A 17,966-nucleotide genomic window follows, 5' to 3' on the forward strand; every position below is an offset into this window, starting at 1 on the left:
TGGTCACACACATAGCTCTGTCTTCATTTATGCAGAAGCAGGCATTATGGCTACTGAATTGTTAAAATAAAGTCCTTTGAACTAATGTAAATGACATATTGACTCCAATACAAAAATTATTATTTGTAGATAGCTTTGTATGCATCTTATACTACAGGCACACTTAACTGCATGCAAAGACAGTCTTCTTCTTACGCCTTCTTACACCTTCTGTGCATGCATTGATCTGGCACTTATAGCACACTCATATATGCTGGGAGGGTAAACTCCAAAGGCCTTATCATAGTTTAAATCTTGATGCAGTGAAAGATCACATGTTGAGCTGTTATTGTCCCAGGTGAACCTGACAGTATTTCTGCCACCTCCCTAAAAATACATGTCTTTCCTTGCAGCGTGCCTTTTGGTTGCTCATTCAGGTTTTTCTGACCTGAGGGAGATGTGAAACTATTTGGTTAATTTGAGGAGTGTTCCCAACTCAAGCAATTATTGCTAGTGATATAGCTATGGTGATATAATCTTCCTGCTCTGTGCTGAGGGAGTTATTACACTGTTCATTTTGCAGCGGAGACATCACAAAAGTATTTGGGGTAGTTTTTCCATTCTTCAGTGGCAGTGGGAGTGCTCTGCTAAGCATTTGTTTATTTACAACATTTATATTCTGCTTTATAGCTAGAAAGAATCTCAAGGAGAGCTCTTTGCATATCATCTTTAAAAATAAACAGAAAAATGCAAAGACAGGTTAGCTTCTGCCCTCAGTTTTACAAATAAATAAAGACAAATTGATTGGGAACAGGAAGGAAAAAACAAGAAACACAAATACAAGCTCTTCATGTTATGCCTTCTTTTTCAGCCTGATCGAATGATTGATGGATGACAGACAGGGACAGCCATAGCCCAGTGAAGCTAGGGGGATATAAGGACCAGTCAGTGCCCCACTCTAGGGTTTAGTCAGTGCTGATCAATCAAAACAGCACATAACCAACATAATTTTAACATAGCAGCTATTTCAGGAAAAGTAAAATGAGTGGATGCTTGCATACTGCCATACATGGTGCAGAGATGTCCCTCACCCCTTAAGGGTTGCCAGATCAACAGCATCCTGTTTCCTAATACAGTATTTTAGACCAGGGGCAGGCCTTGTGATGATGTTGCAGGGATGGGGCAATGAAGGGTTGGGAGAGGAACCAGAACAGCTTCTGGGCTCTCTGATTGTACAAGCAAGCATAAGAGGAAATCTGGCTAAAAGGGCCAAGAAACTCAATAAAACCTGGCTAAGCAAGTACTATGGCAACCTGGAAAAACAGCATTTTTTGGCTGTCAGGAGTCAGCAATATGCATTCAACAGGTGTGTGTTTTTCTCCTCAGACTTGTGTAGCAAAAAGTCCATGAGTCATGGACCTGATGCTTCACACTCAGTTTTGCTCAACATGGCATGGTGGGCCTAAGGTCATGTACCCTTTGTAGGTATGTGGTGTGGCTTAGTCAGCCCTTAAGAGTTCTCAAATATCAGAGCTGGATTCATTGTTAGTGTAAAGTAATCACACTTTATAACTACAGTATTGCCAATTTGGGTATTGTGTAAAAAAACCTGTCTGGTGACCATCAAGAAGATTGTACTGTACTTGCTATGTAGGGATTTGTAACAATCCATATAATAACCAGGCTACACCTTAGCAGCTCCAAACCAGGAAAAATTACAAAGTAAAAACTTCAAACAACCTAAAGCCACAATATACAAAGCAAACACTGTGATGTTTTGTACAAATAAATAATGTTTATCCCTGCAACATGTCATAGCCCAGAAAAAACCGCAGATGCTATTATTGCCAAGCATTTTTCATGAATCATATGTTTCATTATATTTTACCTTCAGAAGTAAAAAATTCCAGGCTCAAACATTCTAATTAAGTTTAACTCAGAACATTATACTAGCAGCTATCCTGTCCAAAACCAGTTGTCTTAATTACAATTGATTGCCATCAAGTGAGGGCTAGCATTGCTTCAAAAATATTGGCTTGAGGGTGGATGAAAAATAAAGCCATTACAGAGTGTAAATTTAGGGGATGCCCAGATGGAGCATTTGTTCTGTGAGATTTACTGATTAGTCCTTGAAGTTTCCATTCCCCCCCTCTGCACCATCATGACATTATTATCCCTTATACCGATTTTGCTGAACACACTCTCTGTGTTGTTTTGTGTGTTTCCACTTTGTTGCACTTGCATTCTAAACCACACACCCTTTTTTTTCCTTTTTAAAAATAGCTCAGTTCCTACACCTTACAGCAGGATGGTGGCGGTATGATTTTGTGCCACAGCACTTCCTCTATTTGAAAACAGCAAATACAAATTGAAATTTAAACACTAACATTGCCAAAGGTGATGGCAGTGGCAGCTATTGTCATTCACAGTCAATATTTTATGCTTTTAGAGTGCAAAACCTTTCCTATTCATAAAAAGCTGTGGATTGTTCTAAAATAAATGGGTGTGCCTCAACCCTTGATTGCTTTGCTGTATAAACTATTTGTAAGAAAAAGCTACAGTGAGGACAGAATATTATGAAACAAGTGGTTTCCGATATATTTTATCTCTCCCTCTGTTAAATCTCTATGCAGACCATATTGCACGGAAAGCTGGGTCAGATTCAGATGAAAGAGGAGTGAAAAATGATGGAAACTTGGAAGGGCGGCTCTTAAGGAACCAGAAAAGTCCATTAAGTGTAAAGATGTGTCATTGGAAAACAAGGCCAAGATCATCAAAACTACTGCATGTCCAATTCCTATGTACAGTTGCAAAAGCTAAGACAGTGAAGAAAGCCAACCAGGAAAAAAAATTGATTCATCTAGAGCAGTGGTTCTTAACGTGGGCGATAATGCCCCCCAGGGGGCGATTTCATTTTTCAGGGGGGCGGTAAAACAAAAAGGGGCGGCGTGGGGGCGCTGGAGCAGAAGGGGGCGGTAGGGGGGCGCTGGAGCAAGCCAAACCTGTGAAGATGGGTGCAGCCTTTTTACAGTGTGCATGAATATATATTTTCCTCCAATCTTAATTTAGTTTCAGAGTTTTCATCTTGAAATTTTTAGTTCCTGCATTGCAGTTTGTTTTTATGCCCTTTTTATATTTCTTTTTCCGTCTTAAAATTCACTTGCAACTAAATCATTAAATGTTACTTTTTTGGGGCATTTCATTTTCTTGGAATTGAATTTTGTTTTCAGGGGTCATTGGATTTAAGTGTCTCAAATAAATAAATAAATAAATAAATAAATAAATAAATAAATAAAAGATATCATCACTGCGGGGAGGGGGGCGATAACTTCCTCAATGGCTCAAGGGGGCGTTTCTTTAAAAAAGGTTAAGAACCACTGATCTAGAGAACTTTAGGGACACCTTGGACCACCAGAAGGGCAATATAAGTATGTTCTAGATCAAGTCAAGCGTGGACACTCCTTAAGACGCAAAAGTTTGAGCACACCATGAGACTACAAAATTTGCTGAAAGAGATCATGTTGTAGTTTACTCGACTCTTCGTGACCCCATGGACCAGAGCATGCCAGGCCCTCCTGTCTTCCACTGCCTCCCAGAGTTGGGTCAAATTCATGTTGGTCGCTTCGATGACACTGTCCAACCATCTCGTCCTCTGTCATCCCCTTCTCCTCTTGCCCTCACAATTTCCCAACATGAGGGTCTTTTCCAGGGAGTTTTGTCTTCTCATGAGATGGCCAAAATATTGGAGCCTCAGCTTCAGGATCTGTCCTTCCAGTGAGATCATAACGCTAAGAAAAGTCGAAGGCAACAGGAACAGAGGGAGACCAACTAGGAGATGGATCGACGCCACACAGCCTCGAGTTTGCATAGAGCTGAACAAGGGCTGTTACGGCAGGACATTGGGGTCACTCTTTCATAGGGTCACCTTGGGTCGGAAGCCACCTGAGGGCACATAACAATGGTGCTTTTGCCATTGTTCATGGTGCTCTAACACGTATAAGACAGGCTGTCATTCACTGGGTGCGTACGTGCGCAGGCAGGCATCCAGAAAACGACGGCCTTCCCCCCCTTCCCCCCTCGTCTTTATCTCCCCTCACAGAACTGACAGTTAAGGCAGCTGCGCGCGCCTTCGCCCCTCCCCCGCCTGAGAAGTCGGTAGGAAAAAAACTGCGCGGAGAGCGAAAAAAAGACGCCTTCTCATTGGCCAATGGCAGAGCGTTGCCATCACCCTGAATCCACAAACACGAACCCTTTTGAACCAGAGAGGCCTGGAGAGGGAGGGTCCCCTTTGTCCAATCAGCGTCCCCCTTTTTCGGACCAATCACCACGCAGAGATTTGGGCGGACTTTTCAAAAACATTTTTTTCCCCTCCTGCTGGTCCCTTTAAAGGAGTGGTTCGACATAGTGTCGCTCCGCTTTTAATTTTTTTTCCTTTCAGACGGTAGGGAAAAACAAAAGCGAAGGAGGCTCCGTCTTCCCTTTTCTTTGTAAGAGGCATCTTCCTCCAACGCTCGTTAGGGCCGGTGTGAACAATTCCACCACAGAATTAAGAGAAAAAGAGGGGGATTCTATTTTTTAACCCTTGAAGGGTAACCGCATCACTCTGCCGTGGATCCTTCCGCTCGTCTATTTGAGCAGCGAAGTGGAGGGACTGGGAGGAGGAAGGAAACAAAACAAAGGCGGCGGGTCATGTGATTCAAGAGGAGGGGGCGGAGCCGGGGCCGCTGCCACTCTTGCTAAGCCGGACTCCATTTTGATGGTCCTCTGAAGCCTCTCGGAGTCGGTCGCCCCGTCCAAGCGTCCGGGGCCGACGAAGAGGGGGGGGGGAAAGAGAGCAATGGTGCTCCTCTTGCGCTGACTCTCGGCGGGGGAAGGACGGGGGAAGATCGGGGTTTGGAGGGCGAGGTGGCTTGAATGCGGGGCCCGTGGGCTCGGGAAGGACGAGGCGCTGCTGCTGCCGTTGTTGTTGTTATTGGGACCGGCCGCCTCCCATCGCTCCAGCCCCCGACCTTCCTCCTCCTTCTCCTCCGGCTCTTCCTTTGATCCGAGCAACAAAAGATAGCTTTTCCCTCCGCTTCTGAGGAGAGGTGAGTCCCGAGCCGAGGTTGCGGATTTGGCGGGGCTGGGGAAATTATGGGTTTGCGGCAGGATCGGGACCATCCCAAGGTTTGGGGCGGCGGCGGAGGATGTAGGAACGGGTAATATTTGGGGGGTCGGGGAGGAATCCCGGATGCTGGCGCCACTGGGTTGCTCATGAAACAAAGCCCAGTTACTTAAGGCAGTGCCCCCCCCGAGCCAGATTTTGGGCTCATAACCCTAATTTTTTTGGGGGGGCAGCCTTATGATGGGGGCGGCACCCGTAACACCCCATTGAATTTTATGTGGGGAACGGTTTGGGCATAACTGATCGACCGTGAGGGGGATTTGACTTTGAAAGGGAGTAGTAGAACAATGGCTGTAAGAATCCCGTTTTGCTCCTTCTGATGGTCTTTCTGCCTTCTCGTTAAAATCTAGTGTGGTTTCGTCTTGGGGACGTAAAAGGAAGGCCGCTGTTTTTCTTACATGAAGGTGTGGGGGGGGGGCTAGTCGGTTCAGTGGGTCTGCAACACAGGGTGGCTCATTGCGCATGCGCTTAACTCGCCCCCTTTAGGGAGTTGACAAAAGGGGGGGATCGAAGGAGAGCCCCCTTTGAATGGCTTGTGTGGCTTTTGTGCAGGTGTAGGTGGGAGGCCTCCAGATGAGAAAGAATATCATCTCCTGTGAGATGACATGACAGGTTAACTCTGATGGAAGGAGGTGAGCGATCACCGGAAGGAGATAGGGCAGCTCTTTCCCATCCCTGCCTTCCAGGTGTGGAGGATGACAGTGCCCATCGTCCCCAACAAAGCGGTTAGGGATGATGGGAGTCCTAAGAGGACATCAGGTGGAGGAAAGCTGGGATGGAGAAGGAAGCATCCAAAACCCCTTTGGAGAGAATCTTTATGTATGGGGGGCAGGTGGAGAGTGAGCAGAGCCTTGTTCCTGCAAAAGTTTGTGTGATCAGACAGAGTTTGTTTGCAAATATGCTTTTGGTTAGCTGGTCTTGATGCTTCTTAGAAATGGGAGAAGTCCTACCTTGGATCAGAGATCACTTCCCTCCAGGAATTTGGGATGGAGAGGAGGAGGAGGACCATTTAAGTGAATGAAGGAGAGAGAAGGGAATGAGGACTGGGGAATGGAGACACTGGGATAAGCAGGATTGGATCAGGGTGTTTACTGAATGGGGAGAACCAGACTTGATTTACGGCAATGTTGGTGGTGAGGGTGGGAAGGAAAAACTAGGAAGTGAAAGAGTGATTTGGGGTGCGCTCAAAGAGTGAGGAAGCAAAGAAAGCTGCAACTGGTGTAATTTGCTAAAGGGGGCTATTGAAAAGTAATTGCAACCCTTGTGTATTAGAGCAGTATCAGCCATTGTAATCGTCTTTTGTGTATGTATTAAATAGCATATTCTTTGCCTTTGGGTTGGAGCAGAGTCATTTTATATGCTCTGGAAATTTTTTTATTTATTTTATTAGATTTTTATCCCACCCATCTAGACCAAGGGTTTACTCTCTTGGCTCAGGAGCAAAATAGATGATGTAGTCTTGCTGGGTTTTTCCCCCCTGTCTCAGTTCCTTAAACGTTTTGTTATTTGAAGACTAAATAAGATAAAGCTTTGCAAGTCATATGATTAATAGAAGTTGGGATTTAAACCAATCTGCACTTCTGACACTAAATAATAACCTGTATGCAGGAGGGGTGGGAGGAATGCGGATATTACAAAGGGAATGGGAGCAGGCAGAGCAGGCTGTTGTACGGCTGTAGTCATACTGGGATCACTGGTAAACTGTGAATATGATGTTTGCTTTGACAGGTTAGGTGGGAGGATTGCATACTGACCTGGCCCATGAAATTTCCTGTTAGTTGAGCAACTGGTTGCTATGTGTGTTTACTCAAAAAAAAAACAAGCTCTCTGTTTTGATCACCTTCAAAGTAAATGTGCAGGAGACAGTGACTAGCTCACTATATGTGTTCTGCTGCTGCCCCCATCAGGAAGCTGCTGCCATTGTGTGTACGTGACACAGACACACAGCCCTTCTAAAGGCCCCACTTCTTCCCTCGCCTGCAACAGCTGCTCTGTCAACCAGTCAGTATAAAAGGATAGGAGGAAATCTTGCCGTGTCCTTTGAACAAAGGAAAAAAGATTCAAGGGTGTCAGAGTCCTTTCCCCCCCCCCCAATTTTTCTTGCTACACAAAAATAATAATAAAATAAATCAAAAGTTGGATTTGTCAGCAGTTCATCTCTATCTTAAATTATAAAGCTTCTTATCCTTTACACAGGCTAGCAGTACATTTGATATATTGCCATTTGACTGGATGTTGTAAGACAGCTTTTCGACTTTTACTGTGGCTATAAATGTGACCCTCCCGCCTGAGAATGTTTCTCTTTCTTTCTTTTTCATTCTTGAAGATGAAGGACACTGGCATTGAGGAACAGATGAACAGTTGGCTCTTCAAGCAACTGAAACTCCATCTGGAGCAGGAATGGAAATACCAACCTCGAGAAAAAGGGCTGAGCCTAATTGAGTGTACTGCTGAGGTGAGGAAATGCCGCTTCCTGGGGCAGTCATGTGATCAAGACCAGTCATGATAATATAGTTGCTGAGGAAATCACCAAAAAGTTAGGTTTTTCTTTGTGTAGTTAGAGCAGAGGGCTGGCTAGATAGCTCAGTGAGTTTGGTATCTAGTTGTGGAGTCAAAGGTGAGAGTTCAATTTCCGACTGTTCTTCCTAAAAGAGCCAGCCTGTGTGGCCTTGGGCAAGCTGCAGAGCTCTAGCATGCCCCCAGAAGAAGGGAATGGTAAACCACTTCTGAGTATTCTCTACCTTGAAAACCCTGAAAAGGATAGCTATGAATCAAAATTGACAGCACACAACTAATATTAATTAGAGCAGAAAGCTATTGGTGTTACAACTGATAGCAACTTTTGGGTTTTCAGATAACTTCATGGTCCATGGACAAGTTCTCATTCCCTGGTATATGTACTGCCAGCAAGCCAAAGAAACAATCTACATGAGATGCAAAGTTATAAAAATTACTAAGGTGTCACTCTCCTTTAAAAATGTAATGTCCTGACTCCTGCCACTCATCCAACTTTTTGGTAATCCAGTAATAAATTCAGACACTTGTTTTTTCTTCCTTCCCAATTTACCATAAGTGATAAATATATTAATACGCCTATGAATGTGAATCCCTTGCCTTGGAAAAAAGTGGAGAGTGTTTTTGTTTGTTTGCTTATTTGTGTGTTTCTGTCATGATGGGATTCTGGTCCTTAACCACTGGTCTGGAGCAGCCTTTTCCTTACCTGGTGCCTTCCAGTTGTTTTGAATTACACATCCTGCAAGTTCTAGCCAGCATGGCCAGACATTGACTGAAATGTTTAGAGTGGGCCCATTGAATCAGTGGGAATTTAGTGAGTCAAATTTTTCATAAGTTTCATTGATTCAAATGGGCTTAGTCTAATTGCACCTTATCAAACTAAAGTAAGTGACAGCTGAAAAGACTTATCTGAATTGGTGGAGCTTACAGAGCAATCGACTTGCCAGATTCCCATTGATCTAGTTGGCCTGCTCTAGTTGTGACACACTATGCTAAGCAACAGGATTTTGGCTACTTTGTTGCTGAACTATGTACAGTGGTGCCTCGCTTACGATCGCTTCGTTTAACGACGAAATCGTATTACGATGAACTTTTTGTGATCGCAAAATGATGTTTTCTATGGGGGAATTTCCCTTTGCAATGATCGGTTCCCTGCTTCAGGAATCGAGTCTTTGCAAAATGACGATTTTCCAACAGCTGATCTGCGGTTTCAAAATGGCCAGCGGGTAAATAAAATGGCTCCCCGCTGTGTTTAGGGACGGATTCCTCACAAGACAGGCAGTGAAAATGGCCACCCTATGGAGGATCTTCGCTGGACGGTGAGTTTTAAGCCCATCGGAACGCATTAAACAAGTTTTAATGCGTTTCTATGGGATTTTTAATTTTGCTTTGCGATGTTTTCGTTCTGCAGCGATTTCGCTGGAACGAATTAACATCGTAATGCGCGGCACCACTGTACTGTATTTTTCCATGTACTGTATAAGACACACCCCACTTTTCTAACCTAAAATCTAAGTGGGGCTTAGCAAGTGTAGGGAGAAAGGGATCAAAGCATTGCAGGATGGTTTTGATCCCTGCTTTCTCCCTTTGTGCTAAGCCCCGCGGGGCTTAGCAAAAGGAGGGAGAAGGATCAAAGCAATCCTGCAACTACGTAATCATTTTGATCCCTTTCCCCCTTATACAGCCATGGGATTGCTTTGATCCTTTCCCCCTACACTTGCTAAGCCCTATGGGACTTAGTAAGCGGAGGGGAAAACCATCCTGCAGCGCTTTGATCCCTGTTTTCCCCTCCACTTGGTTTTTCTCTCCTCAGCTTACTTCTGTGTATAAGATGACCCTCAAATGTTAGTCTAAAGGTTTTAGACAAAAGTATAGTCTTATACATGGAAAAATACGGTATTTTCAGCAAATGTGTGAGTTATAGTTTGTTTGACTACCTGATTAAGTGATATGAGCCTAGAGTAACAACCACACTTTTTTTCCTTCCCTCACACAATGGCTTTGACAGTTCTATCCTGGTTTATTCAAAGCACAGTTCCAGATAGATTCAACCTGGGAAGCTATATGTATAACCACAGTATGAATGCAGGACTACCTCTGACCTGGAAAACTGAGTAAATTGTAAAGAAAGGATCTTGTCGCATCTCATTCTGAAAAGTGCTTACGTTTTATGAAGGGTGATTATTTATTAATTTAGGCAAAAAGAGCTTTCAACATTGGGCATGATCCAGCCAAAATTAAGCTGTATTAGGTCTTGCTCATCTTGACAACAAAGATTAAAGCATATGTTTGCTCTTCAAGCACAAGCCATGTTTAACTTTGACTGGGTGTTTTTACTAATCATTGCCTGTAGTCATTTAAAACAGGGATGGACAAAGTACAGCCTTCTAGATGTACTGGATTGCAGCTCTCAGCATTCTTCATCATTAGTTCTGCTTGCTGGGCATACTGGGAGGTGCAGTCTTTCAGTTCTGACTCATGGTGACCTTTTCCAGGGCTTTCTAGGTAGAGAGTACTCAAGTGGTTTTCCATTCCCTTCTTCTGGGGGCACTTGGAGGCTGTGCAGCTTGCCCAAGACCATACCGGCTGGCTCTGGTCCCGGGAGGCCCTGTTGGAAATCAAACTGCCAATCTCTGGTCCACAGCTAGATAGCTAACAAGGTTTTCTTAAGGAATGCTGTGGATTTGAGAGCAGCTGGATAGCATTCTGCTGATGCTTTTACTGAAGAGGTGGTACTTGCCAGGTTGTTCCTTTTAGTGAGGCCAGCCCAAGGCACTGAGTGACCTTACCATAGATTAGCCTCCTTTCTGAAATAAGACGCGATTGACTCATCTCCGGACAAGGTGTTTGGGTGTGATGGTGAGCAGAGGCTGGGAAGGGTTCTGGCCCCTGGAAAACTTATCAAGGATGAAAAAATTGTCAAATTATATTGTTTCAAAATATATAGATTGTCTTCTAAGACCTTACCGTCCAAAGTCTAGCAGTTACTATTAAGGTACTGTTTTTCTTTCGATAGAATGAAAACACCTTATGTCCCAGACTGAGGAATGCAAAAGTGGAAGATCTCTGGAGCCTGACCAACTTCTTCGGGTTTTCCACAGAAACATTCGTCCTGGCTGTCAACATTCTGGACAGATTCCTTGCACTTATGAAGGTATCTGGGAACAGAAGGAATTCAATTGTGTCCATATCATGTAAACTCTCTGTCATTTTTACAGTTTTGGACTACATCAAATTGTTAGTCCCAGTTAGAATGGACTTGTTCTTATACATTGAAATTTCCTGAGTGTTGATTTTCCAAGTTTCCATTGTTTGAGTGGCTCTGCTCTAGTTGAGATTAATCACTGGATGTAGGACACTGACGCTTGTTTTGGATTTTCAGGCTATACATCTGGAACAAGTCCATGATAAACTGATTTCAAAGTTACATTTATGACAGATTACAAGTTTAGTAAATGTATGTGAGATGTTTGGAGTATCTCAACATTTCATCCATTTTTACCAGTCCTCGGCTTTTTCCCCAAAAGATGAACCATGACTATGTTATCCTTTTTAATGTCATCTACTGATTTTTTTTCCTGATTGCCAGCAGGGGGCACAGAGCACTTAGAATTATGTTCTGGCCTTCCCACGGCTGAGCCTCGTTTTCTGATGTTAGGGTCTTATTTTACGAGTCAACACAATTTTTAAATGCTCCTATTTGTTCATAATATTTCTATGCCACATTTCTCCTACAGGACCCAAGGCAGCTTAAAGTAATAAAAGAAACAAAGTTAAAAAAACAAATGACATTATTACAATAGTAAAAAAAAAAAATTAAACAAGTGTCTTGTAACTCATAATAAGAGCAAGATTAAAAATAGAAGTAAAACACTTAAAGGAAAGCCTGCCTGAAGAGAAAGGTCTCCCATCTACTTAAGGGAGGACAGCAAAGAGTCTGGGAGCAGGCACCGAGAAGGCCCTCTCCTGTGTCCCCACCAAATGCACCTATAAAGGTGGTAAGGCCAAGATATAAAGGCCTCTCCTGATGATCTTAATGCCCGGTTAGGCTCATAAAGGGAGACGATAGATCATTTGGCATCCAGTGGACCTTTTCATAATCGTCCTTTCATTCTCTCTAGGTGAAACCCAAGCATTTGTCCTGTATTGGAGTTTGCTGTTTTCAGCTGGCTGCCCAGGTGGTCGAAGAGGAATGCAACATTCCGTCCCTCCATGATGTCATTCGGATCAGCCAATGTAAATGCACTGCCTCTGACCTGAAGCGGATGGAAAAAATAATCTCAGAAAAACTGCACTTTGAATTCAAAGCTACTACTGCCTTAACCTTTTTGCACTTGTACCATACTATTGTACTCTGTCATACCTCAGAAAGGTATGTGTTGAATCAATCTCCATTCATGGTTTCAGTAGATTCACCTTCAAGTCCTTGCTTTCCCATCTCGGTCTTGCTGATTTGAAGCAACTGCAGGCCTTCTGGTGCTTGTTGACATATTTTTGTATAATGTCTATTCTGGCATGGCAGGATTAGACAATATGGCCAAGCTCTGGGGGTGGGGGGCAGTGCTTAAATCCTCTTTTAAACGTGAGTGAACTTGTACCCCCACAGCTATAATTTATCTTCTCTATCCCCCTGCATGTCCCCTTCTCTGTTCTGGAGGATCTCCCAACCGACCAGAGCAGATGTGTGGAACTGTGATGCTGCTGATTTAGTCTGCTAGTGTTGACTATTCTGTTAACAGAATTATATTGCTGAATAAGATAGATTAATCTCTATATAGAATGAGTGGGGCAACTGTGATGTGTAAAGAGCTAGGAAGACTGATTGGACTATTCTACAATTTATTTTGTGACAGCTTGCTTATTTATTTATTTATTTACTTAACTTACAGCCCTACTATTCTAGATGGTTGGCAAGCCATTAAAACCGAACTTAGCAAACAATAGCACTAAATCACAACACAAATAGCCGCAACAAAGCATAAAAACCTGTGGCACAAAGATTTTCACAATAGAGCTGCTTGCTTTTTTTATAGTAGGGTTTTTTGTAAAAGTGTTTGCTTCTTGTTTCATTATAGAAAAGAATTGTTGAACCTTGACAAACTGGAAGCACAACTTAAAGCTTGCAACTGCCGACTTGTCTTTTCAAAAGCAAAAGTAAGTCTTGGAGATGGGCTTCTCAGCAGGTGAACGTTGGCATCTAGTAATGAATCACTGAGCTGAACATGGTTTTGTGTACTTTCAGCCATCCATCTTGGCTCTGTGCCTTCTCTCTTTGGAAGTGCAGACTCTGAAATCCATGGAACTGTTTGAGATTGTTCTATATGTGCAGAAGCATTCAAAGGTAAGAGATAAAACTGTAACGTTTCCCCTTGAAATAAGACAGGTTCTTATATTAAGTTTTGCTTCAAAAACGCATTAGGGCTTATTTTCAGGGGATGTTTTAATTTTTTCATGTACAACAATTCTAAATTTATTCATATACTGTCATGTTACCTTCTTTTGGTTGCTGCACAAGGGTGGAGGGCAGGCTTTCACTTAACTACAACTTAATTTTTGAGTAGGGCTTATGTTACGAGCATCCTGAAAAATCATGCTAGGGCTTATTTTCAGGTTAGGTCTTATTTTTGTGGAAACAGGGTACTTTATTTCTCTTATGCCTGGCAGTCTTAATGCTGTCTACAGAATGCCTCTCTTGAAACGGTAATGGGATTCTTCAAGTAACGCCGTTCCCATGTACAAATGTGAGGTAGATTCCCAAAGTCAGGTAGTCAGAACTTTCCGTCAGTGTTGTTCAGACAGCCTCCAGATGTTTTAGAAAAATATAATAAGAACTTGTAAAGTAAGTAGTTCCCATTATAACTTACCTTGTGCGGGGCAACCTTCAGACTGCAATTCTGCTGAGTCTTATTTGAACACAATTCCACTGAAATCCATGTACAGTGGTGCCTCCCTTGACGATGTTAATTCATTCCAGCAAAATCGCTGTAGAGCAAAAAGATTGTCAAATTAAACGAAAAAACCTATTGAAACACATTGAAAACCGTTCAGTGCGTTCCAATGGGCTGAATACCTGCTTGTCCAGCGAAGATCCTCCATACGGCGGCCATTTTCGGTCCCTGTAAAGCGAGGAATCCGTCCTAGAAAACAGCGAGGGGCCATTTTCTTCAGCCGGCGGCCATTTTGAAACCCGACAATCAGCTGTTTGCTGATTGTCATAAGGCAAAAATTGGTTCCCAAAGCAGGGAACCGATCATTAAACGAAAAAAAACCATTTAAAACTCGTTTTTGCGATCACAAAAAACCTAATCGTATAGCGATTTCCTCGTTAAGCGAGGCACCACTGTACTGTTTCAAGCAAATGTTTACCATCTGGTACACCTTCCGTCTGTGCTCTCTGTGCTTATTTTTAAATAAATGTTCTGTGTGTGTGTGTGTGTGTGTGATTTATGCAGAGGTCAGTGTGGCTAACGTAGTACGCATTTGTAGCAGAGTTCTTTTTCTTGAAAGGTTAAATAAATGTGTTTTTTTTTAATTAGATAAGTGATAGCGACTTAATCTATTGGAGAGATCTGGTCTCGAAATGCTTAGCAGATTACTCTTCCCCAGCCTGCTGCAAGCCAGACCATAAAAAGCTAGTTTGGATTGTTTCAAGACGCACTGCCCAGAATCTTCAAAACAGCTACTACAGTGTTCCTGAGTTGCCCACAATCCCCGAGGTTGGATGCTTTGATGGAAGTGAAAGGTAAGTAAAACCACACTGGGTTTTCTCTGACTAACTGGCCATGTTGAAATAATAACAGCTGATGTGACGGAATCGTATCTTTTTCTGAGAGCTATAATATAAGGATTTGTGTTAATGGCCATCATATTTTACCGGTCTTGTTAGTATTTTTAAAAGATAGAGTGCCATTCATTTAATTTGAAAAATGATGGGTAGCAGAATCCATAACCTGATTGTATTATGGATGTACAAGGTACCTTATATTTGTTCATGGGGCTAGAGGAAGCAGTAGTATAAACAAGTGCATTTAGTCTCTTTAGTCTCATTAGTCTCTTCACAAGCTTTTAGCTTCAGGTAAGCCGCCCCGAGTAGACATAGTCTAGAGGGGAGGGGTATAAATTTAATAGATAGATAGATAGATAGATAGATAGATAGATAGATAGATAGATAGATAGATAGATAGATAGATAGATAGATAGGGTACAATAACATTGGCTTTACTGGCTGAGGGATCCGAGAGTTGATGTCCAATACATCTGGAGGATCAAAGTTTGGGAACTATTTCTTTAAAACAATTGTAGGTTGGTGTCAGTTTCTCTTCCACAGTGTTCCCCCAGTGAATTCTAAATCTGCAGAATAGCTATACATACTAACAGCTAATTAACTAAGCCATCTTAAGTGATCCTGAGTATGTACTCTTGCTTAAGCAACTTTTGAGGTTCTTGCAGGATCAGATAAAGCTTCAGTCTAATGTCCCATATCAGGAATCTCAGGAACCAGCTGGTGCTGGGTGTGGTCCACAAGGAATTTGTCAGGGGATCAGAGTCTTTTGGCTTCATTCCGTCTTCTAAATACATGGGGCCAGTGAGTAGGAAAGAATCTGCTCCCAGCTGCTCTGTAGTTTAAATAGATGACAGATGCACGCATGTCTGCCCTTCAATGTGTATGCTGGAGGTATCTATTCAAGTTCAGAACATCTGCTTGAAAAGCTGTCCTGTATGACTGGGCATGTTTTGGCCCATCACACATTTTAAGGCTATGAGCTCAAGGGATACCGTTGGATTTAATAAGAAATATTGCCCAAATGTTCCCCTCCAAAAAAAAAGTTTGGAGCTGCTGTTACTATTAGTTGAAGTTATACCCCGTTGCTGGTTCTGAAGCAAAGATTCAGCTGGCGAACTGTCCCTTTTAAGATAGTGTTGGCTACATCCAACATGTATGCATGTATGCGCACTATTTTTGCAGTAGCTGTACAGTCTTGTCTCTTGTTTAACTGAGGAAAACCTTGGTTAGCAGATAGTTCTACAGGAGTAGTCTGTAAATAGCCTGGTGTCCAATAATGAATGTGGCTACTCAGTGAACAATTTGGAAAGGTGTTCTCTGCTGCAGAGATTTTTGAGAAAACCACCTTATCCATCATTTCAGTCTGAGGAAGATATATGTACTTTGGGTTAGCTAGTTTGTTTTGATGCACCAGCTTGTGCCTTAGCTGGTGTAAGGCCAGGAAAATTAATGCCCTGAAATTGTTCTACTCTTCTGGCATGTGGAGGAATAGATTGTTTTGCCTTTTAGCTGCCATTTCATTTGTTTACTGAGCTGGAGGTTGTGATGATTGCTTTTTCTACAGCAAGCACAGAGTCTAAGTTAGCTGGTAGAGTAAGGACCAACTGGTCTGTCCCTTCTTAATCAGCCCACTCAGTTGACTTCATGAAATTCCTTGTCCCCTTGAATGGCCAACCAAATAGGTAAACACAAAGCTGGCACAGGCGACCAAGGTGTGGCATTGTGTTGAAAGTGCTGGATCTTAATGGAATTAAGGTTTTATAATCTTTTGTAGTACCTGCATAAAATGTGAAGCCAATCACTAGTCCAAAAATTCTGAAATCTTTACAGAGCCAGTAACAAAATTGTGTCTGAAAATGTTATTGATATATATATGATTGCCTGCAGACCTTGATGGAAACTGACAGGGTGTAATAAATGCTGAGATGTTGGTAAAGTAGTGTAAATAATGCAGTCTGCACGCAAATATGAGTTCGGACATTATCACACTTAGGGGCTGTTTTGGTTTAACGTAAAATCTTCATATCTGCCTTTTAAGGATTGTTGCCATCATTGATGTTTTATATCTTGCCATCTTTTCTAGTGAAGACTCTTCTGAAGATATGAGCTGTGGAGAAGAGAGCCTTAGCAGTTCTCCGAGTGACCTGGAAGGCACTTTCTTCTTTGACCTCAAACCAAAATCAAAATGGCAGCCTCTCACCTTCGATCCGGTGTGCTAGATTGAGCTTTGAATGCTTTATAGTACTTTAGGCAATAACTAAGCACTCTTTACCCGTGGAGTACTCAAAACATGTATTGCGCTTTCCCCTTTCGCCCAACAAGTGTAGCAAGCTGGAATCAAGCATTAAGGCCTTTACTCAGCAAGATGTGTTAGCAAGTGTACATTACCTGCAAACAGGCTAAAAGATAGATGTAAAGCTGGATATGGGCGTCAGATGTTTTTCTGAAACTGATGGTTGATTCTTTATGGTTAAATATTTTTGGGATGAGTTACATTGCAAAGAAGTATATGCTTATTTCTTTTTAGGGCTGAAGTCTTTAACCGGAACATGTTGTGCATTCTATTAATGAAAGAACTTTCATCCCTTTAAACCTCTGTTCATTTTCAGAAGCTTACCAAATCAGGCATATGCATAGATCACGCAGGAAAGGATCACCCATTCCTTTAAGTGCGCACCAATTTGGTTAAAATGTCACAAAGTTCAGATTCAAATTGGGAATGAAGCAAGTTCAGGAATCCTTAATAGTAATTTTTAAAAAAATTCAATTAGAAATGTAAAGCCTGCACCATACTCCTTTTAATTACTAACTCCCATAGTTAATTTATGTATGTTTTACATTGTCGTAAGTAAATCCATAATAACATGTTTGCATGCTTAAATGAAAGCTGTTAGCAGAAAGGCAATTGATTATACAAACGTGTTGGTAAATGTGAAGTGGATTTTAATGGTTGTAACGACACTTAATTGCTTGCCTTTTTTTCCCCTTAAAGCACACACTTTATGGTTACTTTACTTAGTATCTTCACAATATATGCAAAATGAACAAAAGAAGGCATTTATTCTCTGATCTAATGATGTGAAAGCAATACCGTGGTAGAAATGAAGGGGCAAGGAAATGTAGGATTGTGGTGTTGTGTGGCCATCTTGTCTAGGCCAAGGTGCAGATGTGGATGATGGTGGTATGTGGTGTGCTGATTTTTATAAAGAAAAAAAGTTTACAAAAATATGTAAAAATGTAAATTAAAACCTGTATAAAAATTTAAAAACAAAATAAGCTGAAAAAATATTGTATTTTTACAGTGTGTATGTAACTTTCTATGTTGCATGTAGATATTAATTTATTGTATCCTGTACATGATATAAATACTGTACATTGAAGGCTTGCTTTTTTTGGTACCACACGCCTGAGTGTTGAGACATTTTCTGAAAGCTATTTTCTCTCAAAGATAACTCAGATGATCTCTGCTTCAGTTCAATAAAAACAAATGCATTTCCTATCTTGGTCTGCCATGATTTTTTGCAA

At 42.0% G+C, this 17,966-nt stretch overlaps 1 protein-coding gene across 2 annotated transcripts; it reads left to right on the plus strand.

The window, feature by feature from the left end:
• The first annotated feature begins 4,913 nt into the window (after nucleotides 1–4,913).
• CCNG2 (cyclin G2) lies at nucleotides 4,914–17,938 on the plus strand. Of its 2 annotated transcripts, none has more exons than XM_020805236.3 (8): nucleotides 4,914–5,066; nucleotides 7,470–7,598; nucleotides 10,674–10,811; nucleotides 11,779–12,029; nucleotides 12,733–12,811; nucleotides 12,900–12,998; nucleotides 14,194–14,399; nucleotides 16,525–17,938. In XM_020805236.3, exons 2-8 carry the CDS (start codon nucleotides 7,470–7,472, stop codon nucleotides 16,658–16,660), a joined length of 1,038 nt encoding a protein of 345 aa, XP_020660895.3. In that variant the 5' UTR covers nucleotides 4,914–5,066; the 3' UTR covers nucleotides 16,661–17,938. The 2 variants fall into 2 exon arrangements, with proteins under 2 accessions (XP_020660895.3, XP_072858155.2); XM_073002054.2 differs by lacking the exon at nucleotides 4,914–5,066 and adding an exon at nucleotides 5,499–5,547.
• The last annotated feature ends 28 nt before the right edge of the window (nucleotides 17,939–17,966 follow it).

Source organism: Pogona vitticeps, chromosome 5 (assembly GCF_051106095.1).
Source record: "Pogona vitticeps strain Pit_001003342236 chromosome 5, PviZW2.1, whole genome shotgun sequence".
Classification (NCBI taxonomy): Eukaryota; Metazoa; Chordata; class Lepidosauria; order Squamata; family Agamidae; genus Pogona; species Pogona vitticeps.

Excerpts from the sequence above, each read along its gene's own strand:
- CCNG2 (XM_073002054.2), top strand. Across the intron at positions 12,030-12,732 it reads CTCTGTCATACCTCAGAAAG|AAAAGAATTGTTGAACCTTG; the intron begins GTATGTGTTGAA and ends GTTTCATTATAG. Across the intron at positions 12,812-12,899 it reads TTGTCTTTTCAAAAGCAAAA|CCATCCATCTTGGCTCTGTG; the intron begins GTAAGTCTTGGA and ends GTGTACTTTCAG.